The 20,876-nt window shown below is 37.1% G+C and overlaps 1 protein-coding gene across 1 annotated transcript; it reads left to right on the plus strand.

Moving 5' to 3' along the window:
- Positions 1-543: 543 nt before the first annotated feature.
- sptlc2b (serine palmitoyltransferase, long chain base subunit 2b) lies at positions 544-19,997 on the plus strand. Its single transcript, XM_066677725.1, has 12 exons — positions 544-763; positions 3,763-3,957; positions 4,070-4,224; positions 4,341-4,489; positions 4,893-5,017; positions 6,852-6,945; positions 7,717-7,822; positions 8,180-8,399; positions 8,796-8,922; positions 13,360-13,495; positions 16,381-16,510; positions 17,853-19,997. Exons 1-12 carry the CDS (start codon positions 587-589, stop codon positions 17,967-17,969), a joined length of 1,731 nt encoding a protein of 576 aa, XP_066533822.1. The 5' UTR covers positions 544-586; the 3' UTR covers positions 17,970-19,997.
- The last annotated feature ends 879 nt before the right edge of the window (positions 19,998-20,876 follow it).

Here is a 20,876-nt window from a genome sequence, read left to right on the forward strand (position 1 = left end):
GGAACTGAGCAAAAAGAAAATGCTCAGAGTTTATAGCTCCGGTACAGCTTTGGCCACAGCTGACTGCTAAAATGGCAGCGACAACAACTTCTCGTCCATGATACGTCAGCTCTCAGTGACTGTGCCTTATGATGTAAAAATGTTTTTTGTTTGACTGTTTTATACCAATTTTGGCATTCCATAATTTACATCGAAGACACGTAATATGTTTACATGTCCAAGTGATGTATTCTATATAGTTTAGGCCCCACTCTCAACTTCTGAGCTGAACACTTTCCCTCCCTATGGTCTGTAATATCATCTGAGATATTTTCTGTGTAGTCTACTTCACAAGCAACTACTGTGGTGATTGAAATGCAACGTTTCTTTATACAGTCATTTGTTTTGATAGTGAAGGCCTTCCATAGTAAGCTTTCAGGCGCATTTTCAGTAACTGGTTAAAGGTGCGCCTTTCTGTGACGTTTAACCACACAATTGGTGCTAAAGATCAATGGGGCGGGGATAACACCTGTTATCCTGTTTTTGCTCGGTGTGGGCGGCAGAGTTGACGAATAGGGAAACGCCGTTAACTTCTCGATCATGCAAAATGTACACAAGAATGCAGACGACTCATACGAGTACAACCGACATGACTAAGAACTACACCAGCAAGCTTCTGGATGGAGAGGCGTGTCTCGGGACTATTAACGCCAAAAAACTGGATCAGAATGACTCCGTGAAAAAACACTGTTTATTCCAACAGCAGAAAAGTCTTCAGACCGAGGTAAGTGAAAGTGGCCTTAAGTTTGGCTGTCAGTTTTGGAGAAGTGGACCCGGAAGAGCTAGCATTGGTTACAACACAATCAAACGCACACTTAAGAAATCAGTCTTAACGTTACTTTAAGCTTTTCCAAAGCTGGCTATTTTTTTACCTAACAATGCGGCTAGTTCTTAGCTAGTTCGGTTTTTAAGTTTGGACCGAGCTTTCACTTTGCTTCTGTAGTATTACTTACTTAAAAAGCAATATTTGTTTTGGACTAGTAAGATTTTAAAGTGTTAAATGGGTACATGTTTGTGTGCAAGATAGTTTCATGAAAGGGACAGCACTGTAGGGTGTGAACTGTTAACAGACTTGGGAGATGATTTGTGTTTACATTGACGCTACGGTGGAGACCGAACGTTTGGGCGGTGTCTTGAAGTGAAGTGTTCGAACTCTCTTCCTCCTCCTCCTCGTGGAAGCGGTGACGTTTTCACATGCCCCTGACCTCGCCTGACCTGCCCTACATGACGGGGGTCTGTAACAATGGGGAAAACGCCCTCTATCGATACTTCACAGTCTTTACAGTGACCTGTCCTGCACGGTACACTTCAAGGGCGACGTGAGAACGCAGAGATTTTCAGAAACTAATGCATTTGTAAAAATTGTTACCGAAAGCATTACATTCACAGAAATACAGGTCATTAACTGGAATTAGGGTTATCTCAGTGCAGATATACATTTTTTAGCAGTTAGGTTTAAATAGTAATTTGCACTCACTAATTAAATTGTTAATACCATTTATTAAAAGTTCTTTTTCTCCAACATAAAGAGAAGGTACTCATTTATTATATGCTGTGTGAAAGTTTTCTCATAGTGTGTCATTATCAGACATTTAAAACAATTACACATACACACGGAAGTGTAGGCTTTAAAAAAACACTAAAGCAAACGAGTTAATAATTGGTATGCTTTGATTTATTTTGTGAATTTCAGGATACTTTCTTTTCCAAGCTATGCTGTTTAACAGTGGAATATTACAGGGTAATATTCCCTATCGGCACAGGGCAGTCATCACTACTGTCATGTGACAGAACAGCACACTAATCTAAGCCAGTGGTTATAGCTGATGAGCTTATTTTTTTACTTTAAAGCCTTCCATTAAAATCATTTTCTAAAAATGTTATTTTAAAAATCATACAAAAATGGTTCAGAGAAGACTATATTCATAATGGAAGCAGCATTTAAGATGTGACTGTGAGGAGTGTGGTGTGTTCTCCCTGTGTCTGCATGGGTGTCCTCCGGGTTTTATTAATTGTTAATGTTTGAAATTATCTTCACAAGAGTATAATAGATTGAGTACTTTTGTGATATTTTGGGGGGAAAAAAACAATTGACTGTTAGTGAGTGCAAATGATTCTATAAATATTAAATAATAATAATGATATAAAACAGAAAATATCTCCAGTAAGATGGCTAAAAATATTCCTAATTCTAGCTAACAGATCTGTATTTCTGTAAATGTAATGCTTTAATTAACAACAAAAAAAAAAAAAACTATTTGGTGCTATCGTATCAGCAGGACAGGCCACTGTAAAGACATGTACGGCTAGAGGGTGATTATCTCACTGACATGGACCCCTGTTATGTAGGCCATTTGAGTGGAATGTGAACACGCCACAGTACAGTTCACTTATGGCTTTTGCTGTTGCTGTGACTTGTTCTCAGGAAATGAAGGTAGAAGCGGCTTGTTTACTTCTAGAGAATGCATGGTATGGGTTACTACCCAACAACTTTGGTTAACCCCTGGATACCAGTGAACTTGCGTTATATGAAAATTGAGAGCCTATTTTGAATTGAGAGAAAAAACAGACATCTAGCCAGCGTCCCATTGTCCTTTCCACGATCTCATTCAAAGCTATTTGACTCATTTTAACTGAAATGTTTTATTTAATTTAAGTAATGTTTTCTCCCTGTGACCGCTTGGGATTCCTCTGTGTGCTAAGGTTTCGTCCCATAGTCCAAAACCAGGTTGGTAGGTGGATTGGCAAATCCAAAGTGCATATATGTGTGAGTGTGTGTCGCCCTGCGAAGTACTGGCGTCCCCCCCAGGGTGTGTTTCTGCTGTGAACCCAGTGATTCTGGGTAGGCTCTGGATCCACTGCGACCCTGAACTGGATAAGTGCTTACAGACAATGAATGAATGAATAAATTTAAGTAAAATATATGGTCATTTTTCCTTTTCTTCCTTCCTTTATTTTTAAGACATTCAAATGATGTAAATTCCATTTGAATATGTGAAATTATTGAGATGATGTTTAAAGGTGATATACAACTTTAACTATTATGTAATTAGTATATATATTTTCATTACATACATATTTGTAAATGTAACATTAGTACGACAAATGATGATGATGCTCATCAGTGTGTAAGCTCATATGTGCACACGAGTGAATCTGCTGATAGTGATTTTATGAGAGACATGACTTGGATTACATGCAGTTGCTAAGTAGTAGGAGTGAGGTAATGAATAACTCGTGGGTAAATTGATTACACTGAAGAGAAAGATGTACTGGAAGGCCACAGGGTACAGAACTGAGTATTAGCAAATGGTTTTCGAATGTGATAGTGATTTTACACTAGTGAACGGCTGGGCAGTGTAACGTTACATTAACTCATGTTTGATGTTTAATTTTATGTTATACAGTTTTTTAAACAATGCTCAGTTCTGGAAAACAACAAGTATTGTGTAACGTGTTTCAATCATTCGTTTTTCAGAATACATCAATTTTATCGTTAACATTTCTAATGTTTCTGTTCTGCTGTGTTTTGTGTGAATTTTCTCAACAAACTAAATTGGAATTTGATGAAAGTGAAATGCTACACTTTGTACAATAAATGAAACACATTTTCATAAAGGACTAAGGCAATAGGCTGTGTTACTGTTACACCATTGTTTTGGTTATAAGGGTTATCAGGATGTTTTAACTGTTTTTAATACTTCTGTTATTAAATATTTCCAGAATTATAATGTCGGGCTTAGTCCCTCACTCTACAATAAGCCATTTGTGGAATCATTTGAGGAGACACCTCTGCTTGTGGCTGTGCTCACGTACATGGGCTATGGCATCCTCACTCTCTTCGGCTACTTGCGCGATTTTTTCCGGTACTGGAATTTGGAGAAGTGCCATATGGCCAAGGAGAGATATGAACAGAAGGTGAATACTCAATTTAAATACAGGGCTAAAGGGGCATTACAAATGTCATAGTTTTAGATTGCAATCCAAACGGTGAATTTGAAATGTTTAACAAATTTGTCTTTTTCTTCAGGACTTTGTTCCACTTTACCAGGATTTTGAAAACTTCTACACAAGAAATTTGTACATGAGGGTAAGGGATAACTGGAACAGGCCTATATGCAGTGTGCCTGGGGCCAAGATGAATGTTATGGAGCGCATTACCCATGATTATAACTGGACTTTTGAGTGAGTAATCAAATTAATTTATCCTTGTGCAAACTCCTTTGTTGCCGGAAATCATTATTCAACCAATAACTTTGTTGTCTATCGCATCATTTGCTATTCTCAATTTATTCTCACAGACACACTGGAGGAGTGCTGAAAGATGTTATCAACATGGGCTCCTATAATTACCTGGGCTTTGCAGAGAATTCTGGGCCTTGTGCTGATGCAGCTTCAGAAGCCACAATAAAGTATGGAGTGGGAGTGTGTGGCACCAGACATGAGATGGGTAAAAGTTCTTGAATACTGGGCTGGTTTGCTTTACACTGATTAAGCCTTAAATCAACAGTATAATAATCTCCCATTGTAACGCTCTGTTCCACTGATATTTAATCAATATTAAGATTAGGCATTATGTGCTTATATATATTATGTTCAAAGGTTGTATGTATGTATGTATATATATATATATATATATATTATGTATATATATATATATATATATATATATATATATATAACCTTTGAACATAATTGAACAAATTGTATTTAAAATAAAATTCTGCCTGTAAAATATATAAATTTATGACCTTTAACTTAGTTGTATGATCTTTTTTCATTATCATTTACGCATTCAAAATGTATACATTTATTGAGCTCCAGTAATGTGTGGTCTCTCATAACTCTTGTAGGAAACCTGGACATGCACGAAGAGCTTGAGGAGTTGGTGGCCAGATTCCTGGGTGTGGAATCCTCCATGGCTTTTGGCATGGGTTTCGCTACCAACTCAATGAATATTCCAGCTCTTACAGGCAAAGTAAGAACATTTCTGTTGGCCTATCTCATGTTCTACAAATTTGTACTCCTTGAAGAGAAACTACTTTAATGTAGTTGTTTTTAATGTAGTCTAACTTCAAATTCCTAGGATATATAAGGATATCAGTTTCTAAGACTCAGTCTATATACTGCTGCTAAAGTTACAAGTTTTTTGATGTAAATATGTTAAAATTAATTAAAATAATTAAATTCAATATTACTCAAATATTAAAGTGAAAAACAGTCAAATATTTAATGGTGAATCTGCTTTTATATTGGTACACATAATAAACCAACACTTTGTTATAGCACTTTAACCGCTTGGCAAAAGGTCCTCCAAGCCTTGCAAAGTCTAGATCTATCACATTGCAAGGGTATTTACTGTGAATATCCGTATTCAGGTCACCCCACTGGTTTGGATTCACGTCTTGGCACAGGCTATGTCATTCCAAATTTGTTGACTTTTATGTATGCTATGAATTGTCGTCATGCTCTTATCTTCAATATCACTTTATAATTTGAAACAAATTCCTTAACAGTATATAGCTCACACTGCCTGGGCAAATTACAGTTGTGCGCACTAATATTCTACACACTCCATTTACAGAGATATTGGGACAATTTTAAAATGCAATAAAAATGAGAATCTGTGATTTGTACATTTTCTTGAAGCTTTATTTAACTGACAAAAACACAAGTTTGCAACTGGAATTTTTGAAAGTGTGTACTAGCAGTTGCAAATGCACTCTGTGTCTATAAAGCAATGTTGTTGTAGGTTGTACAGAATGAGGCCTGGCATTGTCTTGCTGAAACAATCGTGCACTTTCCAAGAAAATATTTCATCTTGATTGCAGCATTAAATCTCTCTTAAAACCCACTGTTTTTCTCCACATTAGTGGAAACTTCCACATTTGCAAGTCATGCTGTTTCCACAGCTGTACCACTCATACATTGACCACACACATTTCATGTCTTGCACCATTTTAAATGCTCATTAGTGGTTCCAAATAGAATCTGTGTATGGCTTTCTCCTTGTCTAATAGAGTATCAGTTTGCCTTTCTTGATGCAGTGGCAGACTCGGGTAAGGGACAGTGGGTCCATATGTATCACTGCCGCTTGACATTTCCTTATACAGTGCCTTCTGCAGGTTCAGAGGTCACACTCTACTTCAGGAAAATTCATATTATAATACTTAATAGACTAAGAAAACAAGTGGACAGTGGCTTTAAATATCAGCACTTGCATCTTTCACTTGGGTCAACCAAGAGTCATTCAAAGCTCTCTGTTGCCTGTATGCAGCCATACATGTACCAGCATATCTGTAGTAACCTGTTGTGGAACTAGGCAAACCTCAAGTGGTTTGTCATCTTTCCTGTAAAAGTCAGATGACACCCACACAGTTGGAGGCTCTCTTCTTACACACTGGCTGTACAAATCTTTCTCTCACACTGCGATTCAGGAGCTGAAAGTGTAAGATCTTTATGGGTAGCTGTCACTATCATATGGACATAGACATAGAAATACAGAAAATAAATGCATACGTGTGTGTGTGTGGGGGGGGGGGGGGTGGCTTAAAAAGAGTCACTTTTAAAAGTCACATTCTTGTGTATAAACAAGTTCCTGTCCTAGGTCTGAACACCATGCTTTGTGTAATGTTCAGACTAGAGTTGCTCACAAATTTAAAAATAATTGCATTTCTCCGTTGTAATCCTGGTGCAGATGCTACAGTCAATTGTAGTAGATAAGAGCAAACATTTGTTAACATCCTGCAAGAGCTGTTTTGCTTATATTCTGAGAAATATATTTAGCCTGTTTGTGTTTACACACTTTGTAGGGCTGCCTGATTCTGAGTGATGAGCTTAACCATTCCTCTCTTATTCTGGGAGCACGTCTGTCTGGTTCCACTATTAGAGTCTTCAAACACAACAGTAAGTTTTCCGTACTAAATATTCCTTAACGGTCCCTAACTGTTTTTAAGGGCACTGTTTTGTGTTGGATATGCTGGTTGCACAAGTTGTTTACACAAGGTGTGTACAGCGATTAGCCATAACATTATGCACACTTCCTTGTTTCTATGCGGGTAATTGTTAATCACTGCATTAGATCAGTGTAGATTATGGTAGATGAGACTTTAATATTAACTATCTAAATAAATTGGGCTGGAAAAAACATTTACAAGTGTAAATAGTAGTTTTGACAGGTCTACACACAAGTTCCTAGATCCTCAGAAACACAGTTTCATCTGATTTTTAACAATAAACCATATAATATATAATATAAAATATGGTGGCAGGACCCTAATAGCTAAGTATTTTTCCAATTTAGCACTTCCTCAATGTAGACTACCAAAAAGTGAGCTTACTAATTTAAAGAATGTTCTGAATGAGATACGTCATCAGTATTTTGTGAAATAATGGTTGATTAATGTGTGTGTTGTCCCTGTTAAGTAATAGGCAAATAAAAATGTCAGTGTATGTTTGTCATATTTAAAATTGACATTCACAAATGTTGAAAAACTTTAAAATGAGGATATTGCTCTATTCCTCCTCCATAGGTTAGTAATATTGACTTATTTTTGCTGTTTCGGATCACTTAAGGTGGAATGTCTTCAAATTCCTGCTAAATGCTTTACCAAACATGCTACAAAACTCAACAACAACTCGAGTTACAATCTCTGTCTCTATTTATCTCTCTCGTAGACATGCAGAGCCTGGAGAAGTTACTTAGGGATGGTATTGTGCATGGCCAACCCAGAAACCATCGGCCCTGGAAGAAAATTCTCATTATAGTTGAGGGAATTTACAGGTGCTCCATTTTATTTTATATTTCAATATATAATGAGCCAAACAGCTTTGTTCACCTTCATCTACAAGTAATTGAAGTAATTTTTTTGGCTCTCTTTAAACTTTATGAAGTTTTCATGTTATTATTTTAATCATTATCTTTAATATTTATTTTATATTTTATATATTTTTTTGTGCAAAACTTCTCACAGTAATTGGGTTTGTATATTGGCTGTATACACACTTTCATGTGTATCATTAGCACAGAAGCAGCCCGGTGGTCGTACCTTGTTCAAGCTGTGAAAGAAATAAAGGAGATTGTTTTTATTTGATATTTGTTATATTAATATTTAGCATGTCTTTTATCTGGTTTGTTCAGCATGGAAGGCTCTATAGTGCGCTTGCCTGAAATTATTGCCCTGAAGAAAAAGTATAAAGCCTACCTGTATTTGGATGAGGCCCACAGTATTGGAGCCCTAGGACCAGGAGGGAGAGGGGTCGTGGACTACTTTGGTCTGGACGTCAATGATGTTGACATTATGATGGGCACCTTCACAAAAAGCTTTGGTGCTGCTGGTGGCTACATAGGAGGAAAAAAGGTAGTTTGGTCTGTGAAACAAAGAAAAACAGTCAGGAGTTGTCATTTGTTTTTCTCATATGGCATATCCTAGGGTTATATATATATCACACTATCCACTTATGTTTGATACTCCTTACTCTACATAAAATAGATTTAATTGCAAAGTACAAGTTGTAACATACATGGAACTCACCTGCAGTAAAATTCCTGCTAACTTCTGAAAAGCATATTTCCTTTGTGCATGTTCTACACTTTAATCTAGGAATGCAACAGAAATAATTTCCTATGGGATTATTAAATATAAATCTAACAAAGATGGCTGTTTTCTATATGTAAAAAAAAAAAAAAAAAAAAAGTAGTTCTCTTTAGTAGTAATCTTTTTCAAGCGTCACAAATATCTTATGTTTCTGTTTAGGAGCTGATTGACTATCTTCGCACACACTCTCACAGTGCAGTCTATGCCAATTCCATGTCTCCTTCAGTGGTCCAGCAGATTATCACCTCAATGAAAAGCATCATGGGGGAGGATGGGACAACAATAGGTAAGTTTTGCCAATACAGCTTTGTTGTTCCTATTTACGTAAATAGTGATAGTTTTTAAGCTTTTCTGCTTGCTACCATTGATTCATTTTACATGCACAGATCACTCACTGACTAAAAGCTTCAGAGAGCAGAATCACAGATTTGTCCTAAAGAATGTTAAATTATAAAAAGATATAGTTATTGTATATTATCCAACCTTGGCATTTCAAGGCTTTCATTCAGAAGCACTGCATCTTTTAAGGTGGAACGGCATGTTTGAGTCAGAATAATAATAACTCTTTGTTTGCGGTTGAAGACTCATCTGTTCAGTTTTTATTCAATGTTTGTATTACCCGAGAAACTAATTTGTTACTTGAGTAGTTAATTTTGTAGCACTTTCGGTATGTGTTCATTTTCATGGAAAGTAAGTGGTCAGAGTCAGCTCCACATTCAGTAATACATCAGAACCAGCAAACGTAAGCCAATATTAACATGTGGAGCAGGAATAGAACACCATCCTAATCTCTTTCCATGCTTTTCAATGTTCAGAGGTCTCTCCACCATCCAAACTCTTTCAGGTTCCGTTTCTCGGCCATGGCTCAGCCAGCAATGCACAGAGAGAAAACTGAGCCATTAGTTTCTTTCCCATTTTCCATGCCAGAGCTTTGTGTAAACAGGGTATATATGTCCGGTGTGCAAACAGACCAGAAATATAGCAATTATAAAAAGTAAGTTGGATAAAAATTGCGAACAATGCCTTTTAAATGACAAAATATTTCAAATATATTCACTTGCAATGTAAACAAAATTTGAATCTGATGCCTGCAGCTCACTCTAGAAATCTGGGACAGAGCAAAATAAAAGGAAAAACATTCTACTCAAAGAAGATATATGTGGTATATGAACAAATAATGATGGTTAAAAAAAGAGCAACCACCAAAACCTGCCTTTGCAAGCTAACAATAATTGTGGCTCACAACTTTGTGTCACACTTCATGAGTGAATTGTCTTACAGTTTAAAACCAACATTTCACAATGCTAGATCAAAAAAAGAAAATGTTTCACTATTTAAAAAACATATTATTGTGAAAACATTTATGAAATCTGTGTAGGATAAGACTGGACGATTTCTTCCAGACTTCAAAAAAACGTAACACTCCACTAAACAGATGGACAGGGGTTAACCCTTTTGTGAAAGACTGTGTGGGCAATAGAAAAACATTTCAAGAATCATGTTTTTCAGTGTAAAATAACAAGGCACCTGCAGATTCTTTGTCTACAGTGCGTCATATCATTAAAGATTCTGAGAAGCCAGAGACATCTCTGTATGCTGTGTACAAAGCCCAAAACCAGTTTTGGCTGGCTGTAATCTTCAGGCCATCAGGTGACACAGGTGATACTGCATTAAAACAGACATGACAGTAGTGAAAGTCACTGCATGGGCTCCTAAGCACATTTGAAAACCATTGTCTGGTATTTCAAAGTACCTAAGGACACTGTAGAATCAAACAGTAAAATTAAAATCACAGGCAAAACGAACCACAGAAAAAGTGCAGTTTCAAGTATAAGGTAATCATAAAAACCTAGATTAAAATCAGACTAAAATAAAGCGGAAAAACAAGAACACAAAACGTATATAGCACAGAGGTAAGATGGAAGCTATGAATATATCCCTGTATGAATTTATTAGGAATTAAATGAGTGTGAGAAACTGAAATCTTAGAGTCCTTTCTCATCCATATTTATTCCTTTTCTTGAATGTTTTTTTGCTGCAGAAATACCTTGTATTGTTCTTTTCTGTGCATTTGGGTGAAAACACCTTTGCAGAACTTCTTTAGAGACCAGACCAGAAATATTAGGGATTTCCCCTGGTGACAGATCTGTAGTTCATGACACAGTGTCACCAAAACACTTCAAGACTCCTGATTACAAAAAAACAAATTGTGTAGTGTGAAAGTACAGCGATCTGAGGACTAAGAAAGTCATGTAGTGTGTTTGTGACATTAGACTGGCTGAGACTGTGCTATCATGAGTGACTAGAGCCCCAGAAGACAATATTATAACCTGAGAAATGGAAAACATATCATGCATGTTTCTAAGAGCAGGGGGTCCTACAAGGCATGAAATTCTTAAGCAGGACCCAGGGTCATGTTTTTCTAAGCATGTTTGCACCCAGAGTAGGGTGGAGTATTTGATAGCAGCCATATGGTATTATTTTTGACATCCTTTCCTGTAAATTGAACCTGCTGAAATTCAATATCCAAAATATAATGGATTTGGGGCTGGGTTTTATTTTCTTTTTTGTATTTTTAGAGCCCTTCATAATGATAGGAATGTCAGAGGAGAAAAGTAAAACCTAACCAAATGGTGGCTTATCCTCTCCATCATGTCACTCTTCAGATTGAGACCTTCCCAAAATTCCCAAAAGCGGCTAAAGTTAAATATGATGTCTGCTCATACGAATGCTAACAATGTGGGAATTGGCCCCATATTGTGTCATGGGGATGCAGGGTCTGAACCTGTAGTATACTAGTATGCTAGTAGGGCACTGACTAAACAAGAATGTAAATATGCAATTACCAAGAAGGTGTTATTGAGTGTTGTGATGTTTACAAAGTACTTTTAGCATTACTTTTTGGGAAAAGAGTTTATGCTACATACAGATCATAATTCCTTGCAGTGGTTGCACAATAGAGCAGCTGGCCAGTTTCCAATTGAATATTGTTCATAGGCCCTCTCTTGGCTCCCTGGGTATATCACTGATGCTCCTCTGGTGGCGCCAGGTTGTCAAGTAGTTCAAGAGGATGGACGGAGGGTTGGATGAGATGATCCAAACCTGAGTAGAGGATCCAGAGTTACAGCGAGTAACACAGCTGTCGTTAGTGGAGCCAGTTATTCGTGCGGTTCAAGGGCATGGGTGAGAGGTGTAGGGAGAATTGAAGGAGATAGCCCAGGACCAAGCAGAGAACCCAGAAATGCATAGAGTGATACAGTTTGTGCAACAGGTGGACAGTGTGTATGCAGATTTACATCAAGGTCCTGTGTTTTGGAATTATTCTGCAGTGTGGGCCCAATTGCAGATTCAAGGTTCTAGGTTCTGATGTTGCAGTGCAGTGTCAAATGGTATGTCCTCAAATGTCGGTGCAAAAAGTGTTGGCCCAGTTGCATAATACAGTAGTAGGAGGGCATTTGGGGGTACAAAAATTTAAAGGCAAAAGTATAGGGTAATTTCTATTGGCCAGGCTTGTTTAGAGATGTTAAGCAGTGGTGTAGAGTGTGTGTGGATTGTGCTTCACAGAAAAGTCAAGGGCCATCTCCACATGCTACCCTTCAGTCTTGTGTGGTGTCACGACCTTATGAACTTGTAGCTTTAGACATATTGGGCCCTTTGCCAGAGACGTTTTGGTGGTCAGTGCTTGCTTTTCAAAGTGGGTGGAGACATTTCCTCTTCCTAATCAGGAGGCTATTGCGGTGGCTAAAGTCTTGGTGGACCCTCCCTTAGTTTTAGTTCAGATCAAGGTTGAAATATTGAGTCCTTGTGGTTTCAGAGGTGTGTTGAATGTTAAATATTCATAAAACACTTATGTCCCCGTATCATCTTCAGTCGGATGGTCTGGTGGAACGTTTTAATCACATACTGCTGGCGATGTTGTCTTTGTTTGTGGAAGATAACCATATTAACTGGGATTTTTGTTGCCTTATGTAACGATGGCATACCATAGTTCTGTGCACGTAAGTATGGGGTATACTGGGGAATGCTTGTTTTCCTAGCCTACACCTGTGTTTTAAAATAAAAGTTTAAATAAAGAGGAACTGATTAACATACTCTGGTTTGTGTGTGGTTGCTTTGGCCTCTTATCTAGACCTGACCGGTTTAATAACGGTAGTGGCAGTCTTACCCTACTTAGCAAAGAAAAGGTTCATTACAGTATTCAAGGTTGTTTAACTGAAATGTGTTATGCCGTTTTAGTTATAATCAGCAAATATTTTCAATCGATATGCCTAATTGTTGTGTTTGTGAAAGTTTTTCTCACACATTGTAATGCTGAAACATTTTAAATGGCATTACTGCTGATTTTTGTAACATTTCTGTAGAATTTTGCTAACTCTGTAGATCTGAAGGGTGTGTGGAAACATTCCAAATCCTGATCACAGTAATAATTCACGTAATAGGTTGTATGCGTTGTAGCTACTGGAGACACTGGGTACGTTTCTCTAGAGGTGTAGTCATCAAAGCATTTGAAGAGGCATGTTCCCTGTTTAGCCTCTCTTTGCACCTGACTGTTGACAGTAACTCTGTGTGGAAAGGTTTGTTTAAAAACACAAAATCTTTTTTTATTTTTTTGTAACACAATGTAGCTTTGAGCATTACCTCGAGAAGCAAATGTGCAGAAATTTGTAGATAAACAAGGTCCTGTAAGATGAAGTATAATGTTCTAGCATGTTGTCTTCCCCAGGTCAAGACAGAATTCGCCAACTTTCTGAGAATACAACCTACTTCCGTAGACGACTTCAAGCCATGGGTTTTATCATCTATGGCAACAAGGACTCTCCTGTTGTACCTATGATGCTCTACATCCCTGCTAAAGTTGGGTTAGTTATGTTTGTCTTTTTAAAGAAATATTCCGGTCCACCTGCATGGATTGTTTGAATGATAAAGTGCCAATACTGAGTGAAACTCTTGTGGTGCTATAAATCTGTTGGTTTAAAAATTATTAAAAAAAAATGCCTTCACCAGATGCAGTCAGTCTGAAATATGTCATAAAAATAGATTAAGGATGAGTCATTATTTCCAGATAGTCATTAAATGAATTCTTTAAATTAAATTAAATATTTAAATAGATTAGTCATAAATTAAATATTTCACATAGATATTGATTTTATCATTTTTACTTTAATGTATCGCATTATGTCAGTAGGCTTTATGATACACAAGAGGGCAGTGAACAACCATTGTCTTACATTTTGTTCAAAGCCTTTTACTTGTTTTAGCAGAAGAAAGAATTGAAATTTGTTACTGCGGCTGTGTAAATCCTACTGAAAAGAAGTGTCACATCACTCAGCAGAAAGTACAGTACACATTCATAAGATATAGAAAGAAAAGCAGAAATTCACAGAAACACATTGCTTATTTTGCACACATATGAAGTTGGTATCACCTTAGTAATTTTCCTTATCTGCAACTAAATGGTTAGTGGTGAAATAAGTGGCATTAAATAAAAGTCTAGTAATATCACCTAAGGTAATATTTGGCATATAATTGTTTATTTTTAATTCTTCAGCCAAATGTCACTTAATATGGCTTTATGGGCTTGATCTAGGTTTGAGCACACAGCATAGCGATAGTAAGATTCTTGAAGGAATATCACATGTAAGGATATTTGTCATAATGTGATTTGAAATTAGATTGGTTATAAATTATAATATAGCTGAGAGTGGTGAATTATAGAGTGCTTGCCATTTAGGTCCAAGAGGCTACATTTGGAAGTAAAAGGCCTAATGATCAATCATTAAATTGCACAGAAAATAAATCCTAAACAGTCAAAGTACATAAAGTGTATACTTTTAAACATTAGGGTGGATTGAATTAGCACAATGAGGCCTAATTAACTTTGTGACTTATTAAAACATACTGGAGGAAAAAAAATAAAAACTTTTGAAATGCATGCCATAATGACACCCAATGCACAAGTAAGGAGTTGACATAAAGAACATAAGTGAAAAGAAGTCTGTCATGGTATCTATATGTTATGAATATTGCCCCGGGCCCTTTAAAAACTTTTGACGTACGAATAAAAAGTGGTGGTCTTTGATCAAATAAGTCAAAATGCTAAAAAAGATGAGTCCAAGTTCTGACATGATGTGTTGTTCATGACCTATTACTGCACCATATGGCACCTATAGTTTGTTCTGTAAAAAATGTTTAAAAAAATGATCATAATTTGATTTTTAACATTTTCAGATGTTTGTGTGCTGTAGTGCCACCTAATACCCAATCTTAAAATGATGATGTTATCAGACTAACGGCTGGGTTACAGCAATTTAAGTTAGACATGCAAATACATGTCTAATGAATGTGAAGTAATCTCTGGAAAGTCACCCAACACGGACATATCTGGGACCAGCAGAATCCTAAGAACCTATAATAATTGTTGGAACTTCATCAAGGCTCTGCCTAAAAACAACTGTCATTCCAAACATCATTGCCACATGTTACGGCACTTTACATGAATATAATATATAATATACTTTGGTGCAGCTACATCTCTTTTAGTTACATACATTTTTTGTGGGTTATAGTATGAAAGGGTTGTCTTCTTGTAATATCCCCCATATGTAGATTTTGGTCATATTATGCTTGCTTCTTCAGAGTAATAATATTCATATGTCTACCAAGTTTTTTTTTTTTTTTCATTGCAGCTTAATTTTTTTTTTTTTTTTAACATGATAGTTCCAATAATGCACAGAGTTAACAGCTTATCCAATAATACTCATTTGGTAATTATTTACCTACAAGCTCAACAGATTGCTACAAGTCCAATTCTTTTGTTGACTGGATCAAAATCTCGAGACTAGTTCAGAAAGGTCCCTTGACCACTGAGCAATGAGGCAAATACTATACATTTCACAATAGTTGAAATTAACCTAATTTTTATTACTAACCCAATTTGTCTATAGGTTTTATTTTCACTTAGATATTCCATATTTTTCTGTTGAAAACATGCCTTCCTAGTGACTGATTTTATGAAACTTCATAAGAAGTACCTTCATGTACATACCATTCCAGTTTCATGATGATTGGCCTATGATAAGCCTGAGAGATACCTGCTGAAATTTTATTGGCCAATACTGTTATATTCCTTATAGTCTTGTTCACAGAATCAGAACCATAAGCTGAAATTTGGCACGCTGGCTCTGTGAACAAGGCTATAAGGAATATAACAGAAATCTCTGTAAATTCCACATGCTCAAAATTGTAAATTGTAGCCTAGGTGTTATACTTCCCCCTTCCAAAATGGACATGGAACCTCCAAACTGTCCAGAGTGGCCTCTGATTTTTCAGCCAATAGTGGTGCGTCAGCTACCAGTTTAACAAGTTACCTGCCTCTATGCCTCACAGTTTGGTCTGTGTAATTCATTATAAGGTAGAAAAAGAAACATAATAAAAATCCTAGCAAAAACAATAGCTATGATGACTTCAGTCATCATAACCCTAGATATCTAATGATTAAATAATCACTAAACATGATTAGGTCAATCAACTATACTAAACTAAGGGCAAAATAGGAAACGTAATATACTAATTGTGTATCTAACTCATTGTAGCTACCAGGACCTTCAGAAAAACATTAGGGTTCTGCGCAATACATTGCAAGGAAACCTATTGTAATTGTTCAGATTTGTATTATTTGTTTTATGTTTCTATTGTCTTATAATTTGTATCTAGTGAACTGATGGCCTTTTTTTGCATTCCACAGAGCATTTGGAAGAGAGATGTTAAAGAGGAACATTGGCACTGTAGTGGTCGGATTCCCTGCCACACCTATAATTGAGTCCAGAGCACGCTTTTGTATTTCTGCTGCCCACACCAGAGAGATGCTGGACAATGTGAGTAATAGTCATTGATCTTACAAAAAACAAACTCTCACTCATTCCAAGCAGATGCTCACTTTTCCAATGTTGAGTGTACTATATATGTGCATGCGTGTGCCTCTCTGCCTCTGTCTCTCTCTTTCTTTTATATTTTTATTTATATATATCTCCACTTCTCTCAAGAGTTCATAAATCAGTAGTACCCCCTGTCCTATATGACATGAGCATGAGCCCCCATGGCACTTGTGTGTGCGTGCTTGCCTAAGGCTGTAGGGTGTCCCAATTATTTTATTTTTCTCAAGATGTGCTCAGCCGGCACGGTGGCACAGCAGGTAGTGTCGCAGTCACACAGCTCCAGGGGCCTGGGCTCTGGGTGACTGTCTGTGAGGAGTTTGGTGTGTTCTCCCTGTGTCCGCGTGGGTTTCCTCTGGGTGCTCCAGTTTCCTCCCACAGTCCAAAAACACACGTTGGTAGGTGGATTGGCGACTCAAAAGTGTCCATAGGTGTGAGTGTGCCTGTGCTGCCCTGTGAAGGACTGGCGCCCCCTCCAGGGTGTATATATATTTTTTTTAATTTACATTTTATCAGCCAGAAGTAATATATACTTTAGCCAGTAACAAGTGAGTCCTGTGTATTTGTGAGGAGTACATGCAGAGATGAGATTTGTTTTGTGAAAGTGCATCAAGTCACAATCTTATAAATTATGTAAACAACTTTAAACATATTTAGGTTTATGCATTTAAAGAAAACACTGTAAAATAAAGCTCAGTTTGGCTTTAAACCTATGTGTTTCCCGTAGTCATGTAAACACCTGAAGGGAGCGAGTGTCCCATTTGCTCTTAATGCTATAATATCTTGAACAATTGAACCCTTGTGCCCCTTTCAACAACATCATCAAACATTATCAAAATGCACACTTCCAGGAAGGCCTTAGAGCTTAAGTCAAGAATTGAGACAGGGGGACTGTATGAAAGTTTGCTAAAGTGGTGGATGGGGCTAGTGAAAATTGCTTTAAAGTGGCTGGCAAATCAAGAATCAGAGCAGGACTGAGACAGAAATATGTGACAGATTTTTCTCCTTTTAATTATTTCATCTTCTAAACAGATTTATCTCTATATTCTCATGTTTTTAGTCTGTCTTGCTAAATGTAACCCTAACCCTTGCAGCAGAGCTTCTGTTTTTAATATGTTTCTATGTGGTTTCAACGAGAAACTATTTAAAAATGTGTTCACATACAAACTGCTGAGCTCTGAATCAACTCACATCCTTTTAACCACTGTGTACAAGTCCATGAAGCCAAAGCAGTGCTTTTTAGACTTTAATAACCCACCCTTCTGTCTTCTCTTCTGCATGTCAGGCATTAAATGCCATCAAGGAGGTCGGGGAACTACTACAGCTGAAATACTCACGACAAGTCCCGCCAAGCAGAGAACAAACCAACCACTTCTCATATCTGGAGAGCCATCAGGATTAACTAAAATAAGTCTGTCATGTATACTAAAAAAAGTGCACTGGCTGCTAATCTTCGTCTGGTTAAGTTCTGTGGGCCTAGCAGGACCAAACAAAGCTATGTATAATTTAGCTTTTTTAAAAACATCCCTTTTTATTTGACTGTTAGAAGCAAACCTTTCTTTGGTTTCAGCTTTTAATAAAATACAAAATAATAATTAAAGCAGAGGGGGGGGAAAGTAAGTATATGAAAATTGTCGGTGAGTGTTAAGCTTAAAAATTATAGATAGAAGCTAATTTATAATTCATTTTTTTTATGCGCCCATGTTAACTTTTTGTTTGGGCTATTTCACTGTAACAGTGGTTATAAATTACACTAGAACTTTTTCATAATGAGAAGAGGATATCTAGGTGTAAAATGTTTGCTTTACATGTAATATATTCTGCCTTTATTCTGTCTTAGCTAATAGCTTCCTAAGCTTTAAAAATGCATTATAACATCTACATCTATTCTCTCTGGACGACCATCCCACAGTAATAAACATTTTCCATTTCTCATATTAAACAGTGTACAGTAATGTTGGTGGCGCTGTCACACAGCTCCAGGGTCTGTACACTGCCAGAAAAACAGCCACTGTGGTGGTACCATCAAAGGTACATTTGTGTACCTCTTAGATAAAGAACATAATTATATCTGTTGTATGGTAGATTTTTACAATTTTTAATTTCATACACCCCATTTCATCTCAAGACTTATCTTCTTTTCTTTTACACAGTTCCATAATGATGGATTACCAATACTGTACCTCTACTGTACACCTAGAGTGTAGGTGTTTGGTATGTTCTCACCATGTAGTTTCCTCCAGGTGCTCCTGTTTCTTCACCTAATCCAAAAACAGATGATGGTAGATAACTTGGCCATGCAGACGTATCTATAGTTTTGACAGTGGGAGTTGATGTGTGAGACTGTGATGGACTGGCAACCTGTCCAGGGTGGTTTCCTGCCTTGTGTCCCGTGATAGGCTCCAGACCTACTGCAACCCTGAACTGGACAGGCAGTTACATATAACGAACAAATTAATAAATGAACATAATCTCTCGTTTATGGAACACATTCAAAAGCACTTCATAGTTTACTTTGTTATATGAAATCTATGTAGTATAAAACATATCAAATTCTCTAAGCTTTAAAGGACAAGAGATTAGAGATGTCCTTTGCTACTGTTATAGGAAAGTCCTGGAAATTTGAATGAGCTGAATGAGCACATTCAACTTAATTTTGATTGTTGAATTAATGAGAGCCTATTATGGGTTGCTCATAATATGTGCAAAGTTACTATGACTGATGCTATACCTTAAGTTAAAGCCCTCTCCCGCATAGTTAGCCATCAGTGGAAAACGTCTTGGAAATCCTGTTCCTGTTTAAGAAAGAATTGTGGAATTGTCTTACTATTTTCAGCAATATCAAATCTTTTTGCTTAAACTGATTTAGCCCGAAGCTTAAGCTGCATGTTTTATGTGAATCCAAGCCAGAAATCCCATTCAACAGCTGAGTAAATTCAAAAGACTACCAAAGGCTTCAACTTTTAATGCTCCAGAATTTAACAGGGAAAGAAACCTTCTGACACTTTCTGCTAAACACAGTCATGTTTCATTAGATTTTGAAAATCACACTGACTTTCTCATCCTTATTTTCAGCTTCACTCAAGTACTCATTCAGGGGTGTGAATGTCATGATGCACACTTCACCTGTGCGTATGATAATGCGATTAGAGAAAACTGTTTGGTAAACAGGATCTCTATATTTATTGCTTTAAGGCAACTCAAAACAAAGTGATGGATGTGACTTCGATGCTGATGACTGTTATGTGATGAGAATATGATTGAGACACTGAGATTAGCTTCTCTGAGCATTTATAAAGATATGGTGCTGTTACTGAATCAAAAATAAAACAAAATGTCATTCCACATTTGTCTGCCTGCATGTTTTACACCAGCAGATTTCCAAAACAGACTTTCAGCATGAGGTTTTGTGTGGCTTTTTTCACATTTCATCACTCAACACAGAAATAAAGCATCCTCTAGGCATACTTCCACTCTGTCCTGTAACATTAAATAGATGTTTCACTCAAATGAGATTTAGTTGTTTATTTGATTTGTGGATGTTGGGCGGCATGTTGGAGCAGTAGTGTGTTCTTCCCGTGTCCGCTTGGGTTTCCTCCGGGTGCTCCAGTTTCTTCCTACGGTCCAAAAACACACGTTGGTAGGTGGATTGGTGACTCAAAAGTGTCCATAGGTGTGGGTGAATGTGTGTGTGTCGCCCTGCGAAGGACCGGCTCACCCTCCAAGGTGTGAGATTTTCCGTGAGATTAGAAAGACTGGTTATAAAACTTATTACCCTTTCTCACATTTAGGGCCACTTTACATCAATATACAGATAATATTTATCAATACAGGGAGAAAAGAATAAAACAATTAGTTGTTTACAGGAGGGAGCTGATGAAAATGTAGAGGAAAAAAAAGTTTGTTTTCAGCTGAGATTAAAAGAAGAGGAGAGACTGAGGTAATGGGTTTTAAAGTTTTGAAGCTACGATACAGATGGCTCTGCCCCTTACAGAGATCAGTCTGAATTTGGGGATGGAAAGAAGACCAGTATCAGAGGATCTTGGTGTATGGGGAGGGCAGTGAGAGTGTAGGTGTTCTACTAAATGAGGTGCCCCATTATGTAGTGATTTGTATGCGAGTCTGAGAAGTTTAAACTGAATGCATTGTGAGATAGATTACCAGTTTAACTGATAGGAAATAGGAGTGACGTGGGTCGGTTTGTTTAGAATGTAAGAGATTTTTAAACCTATGAATCTGAACGTCTTGAATTTCCGATGAAACATGTTCAGGATCAGTTTCTTTGACTTACACTGCACTGATTGAAATC

This window comes from Hoplias malabaricus, chromosome 7 (assembly GCF_029633855.1).
Source record: "Hoplias malabaricus isolate fHopMal1 chromosome 7, fHopMal1.hap1, whole genome shotgun sequence".
Taxonomy (NCBI): domain Eukaryota; kingdom Metazoa; phylum Chordata; class Actinopteri; order Characiformes; family Erythrinidae; genus Hoplias; species Hoplias malabaricus.

Coding starts and splice junctions, on each gene's coding strand:
- sptlc2b (XM_066677725.1), top strand. CDS start 587: ATGTACACAAGAATGCAGACGACTCATACGAGTACAACCGACATGACT. Junction 8,400..8,795: donor GCTACATAGGAGGAAAAAAG/GTAGTTTGGTCT, acceptor GTTTCTGTTTAG/GAGCTGATTGACTATCTTCG. Junction 8,923..13,359: donor GGAGGATGGGACAACAATAG/GTAAGTTTTGCC, acceptor TGTCTTCCCCAG/GTCAAGACAGAATTCGCCAA.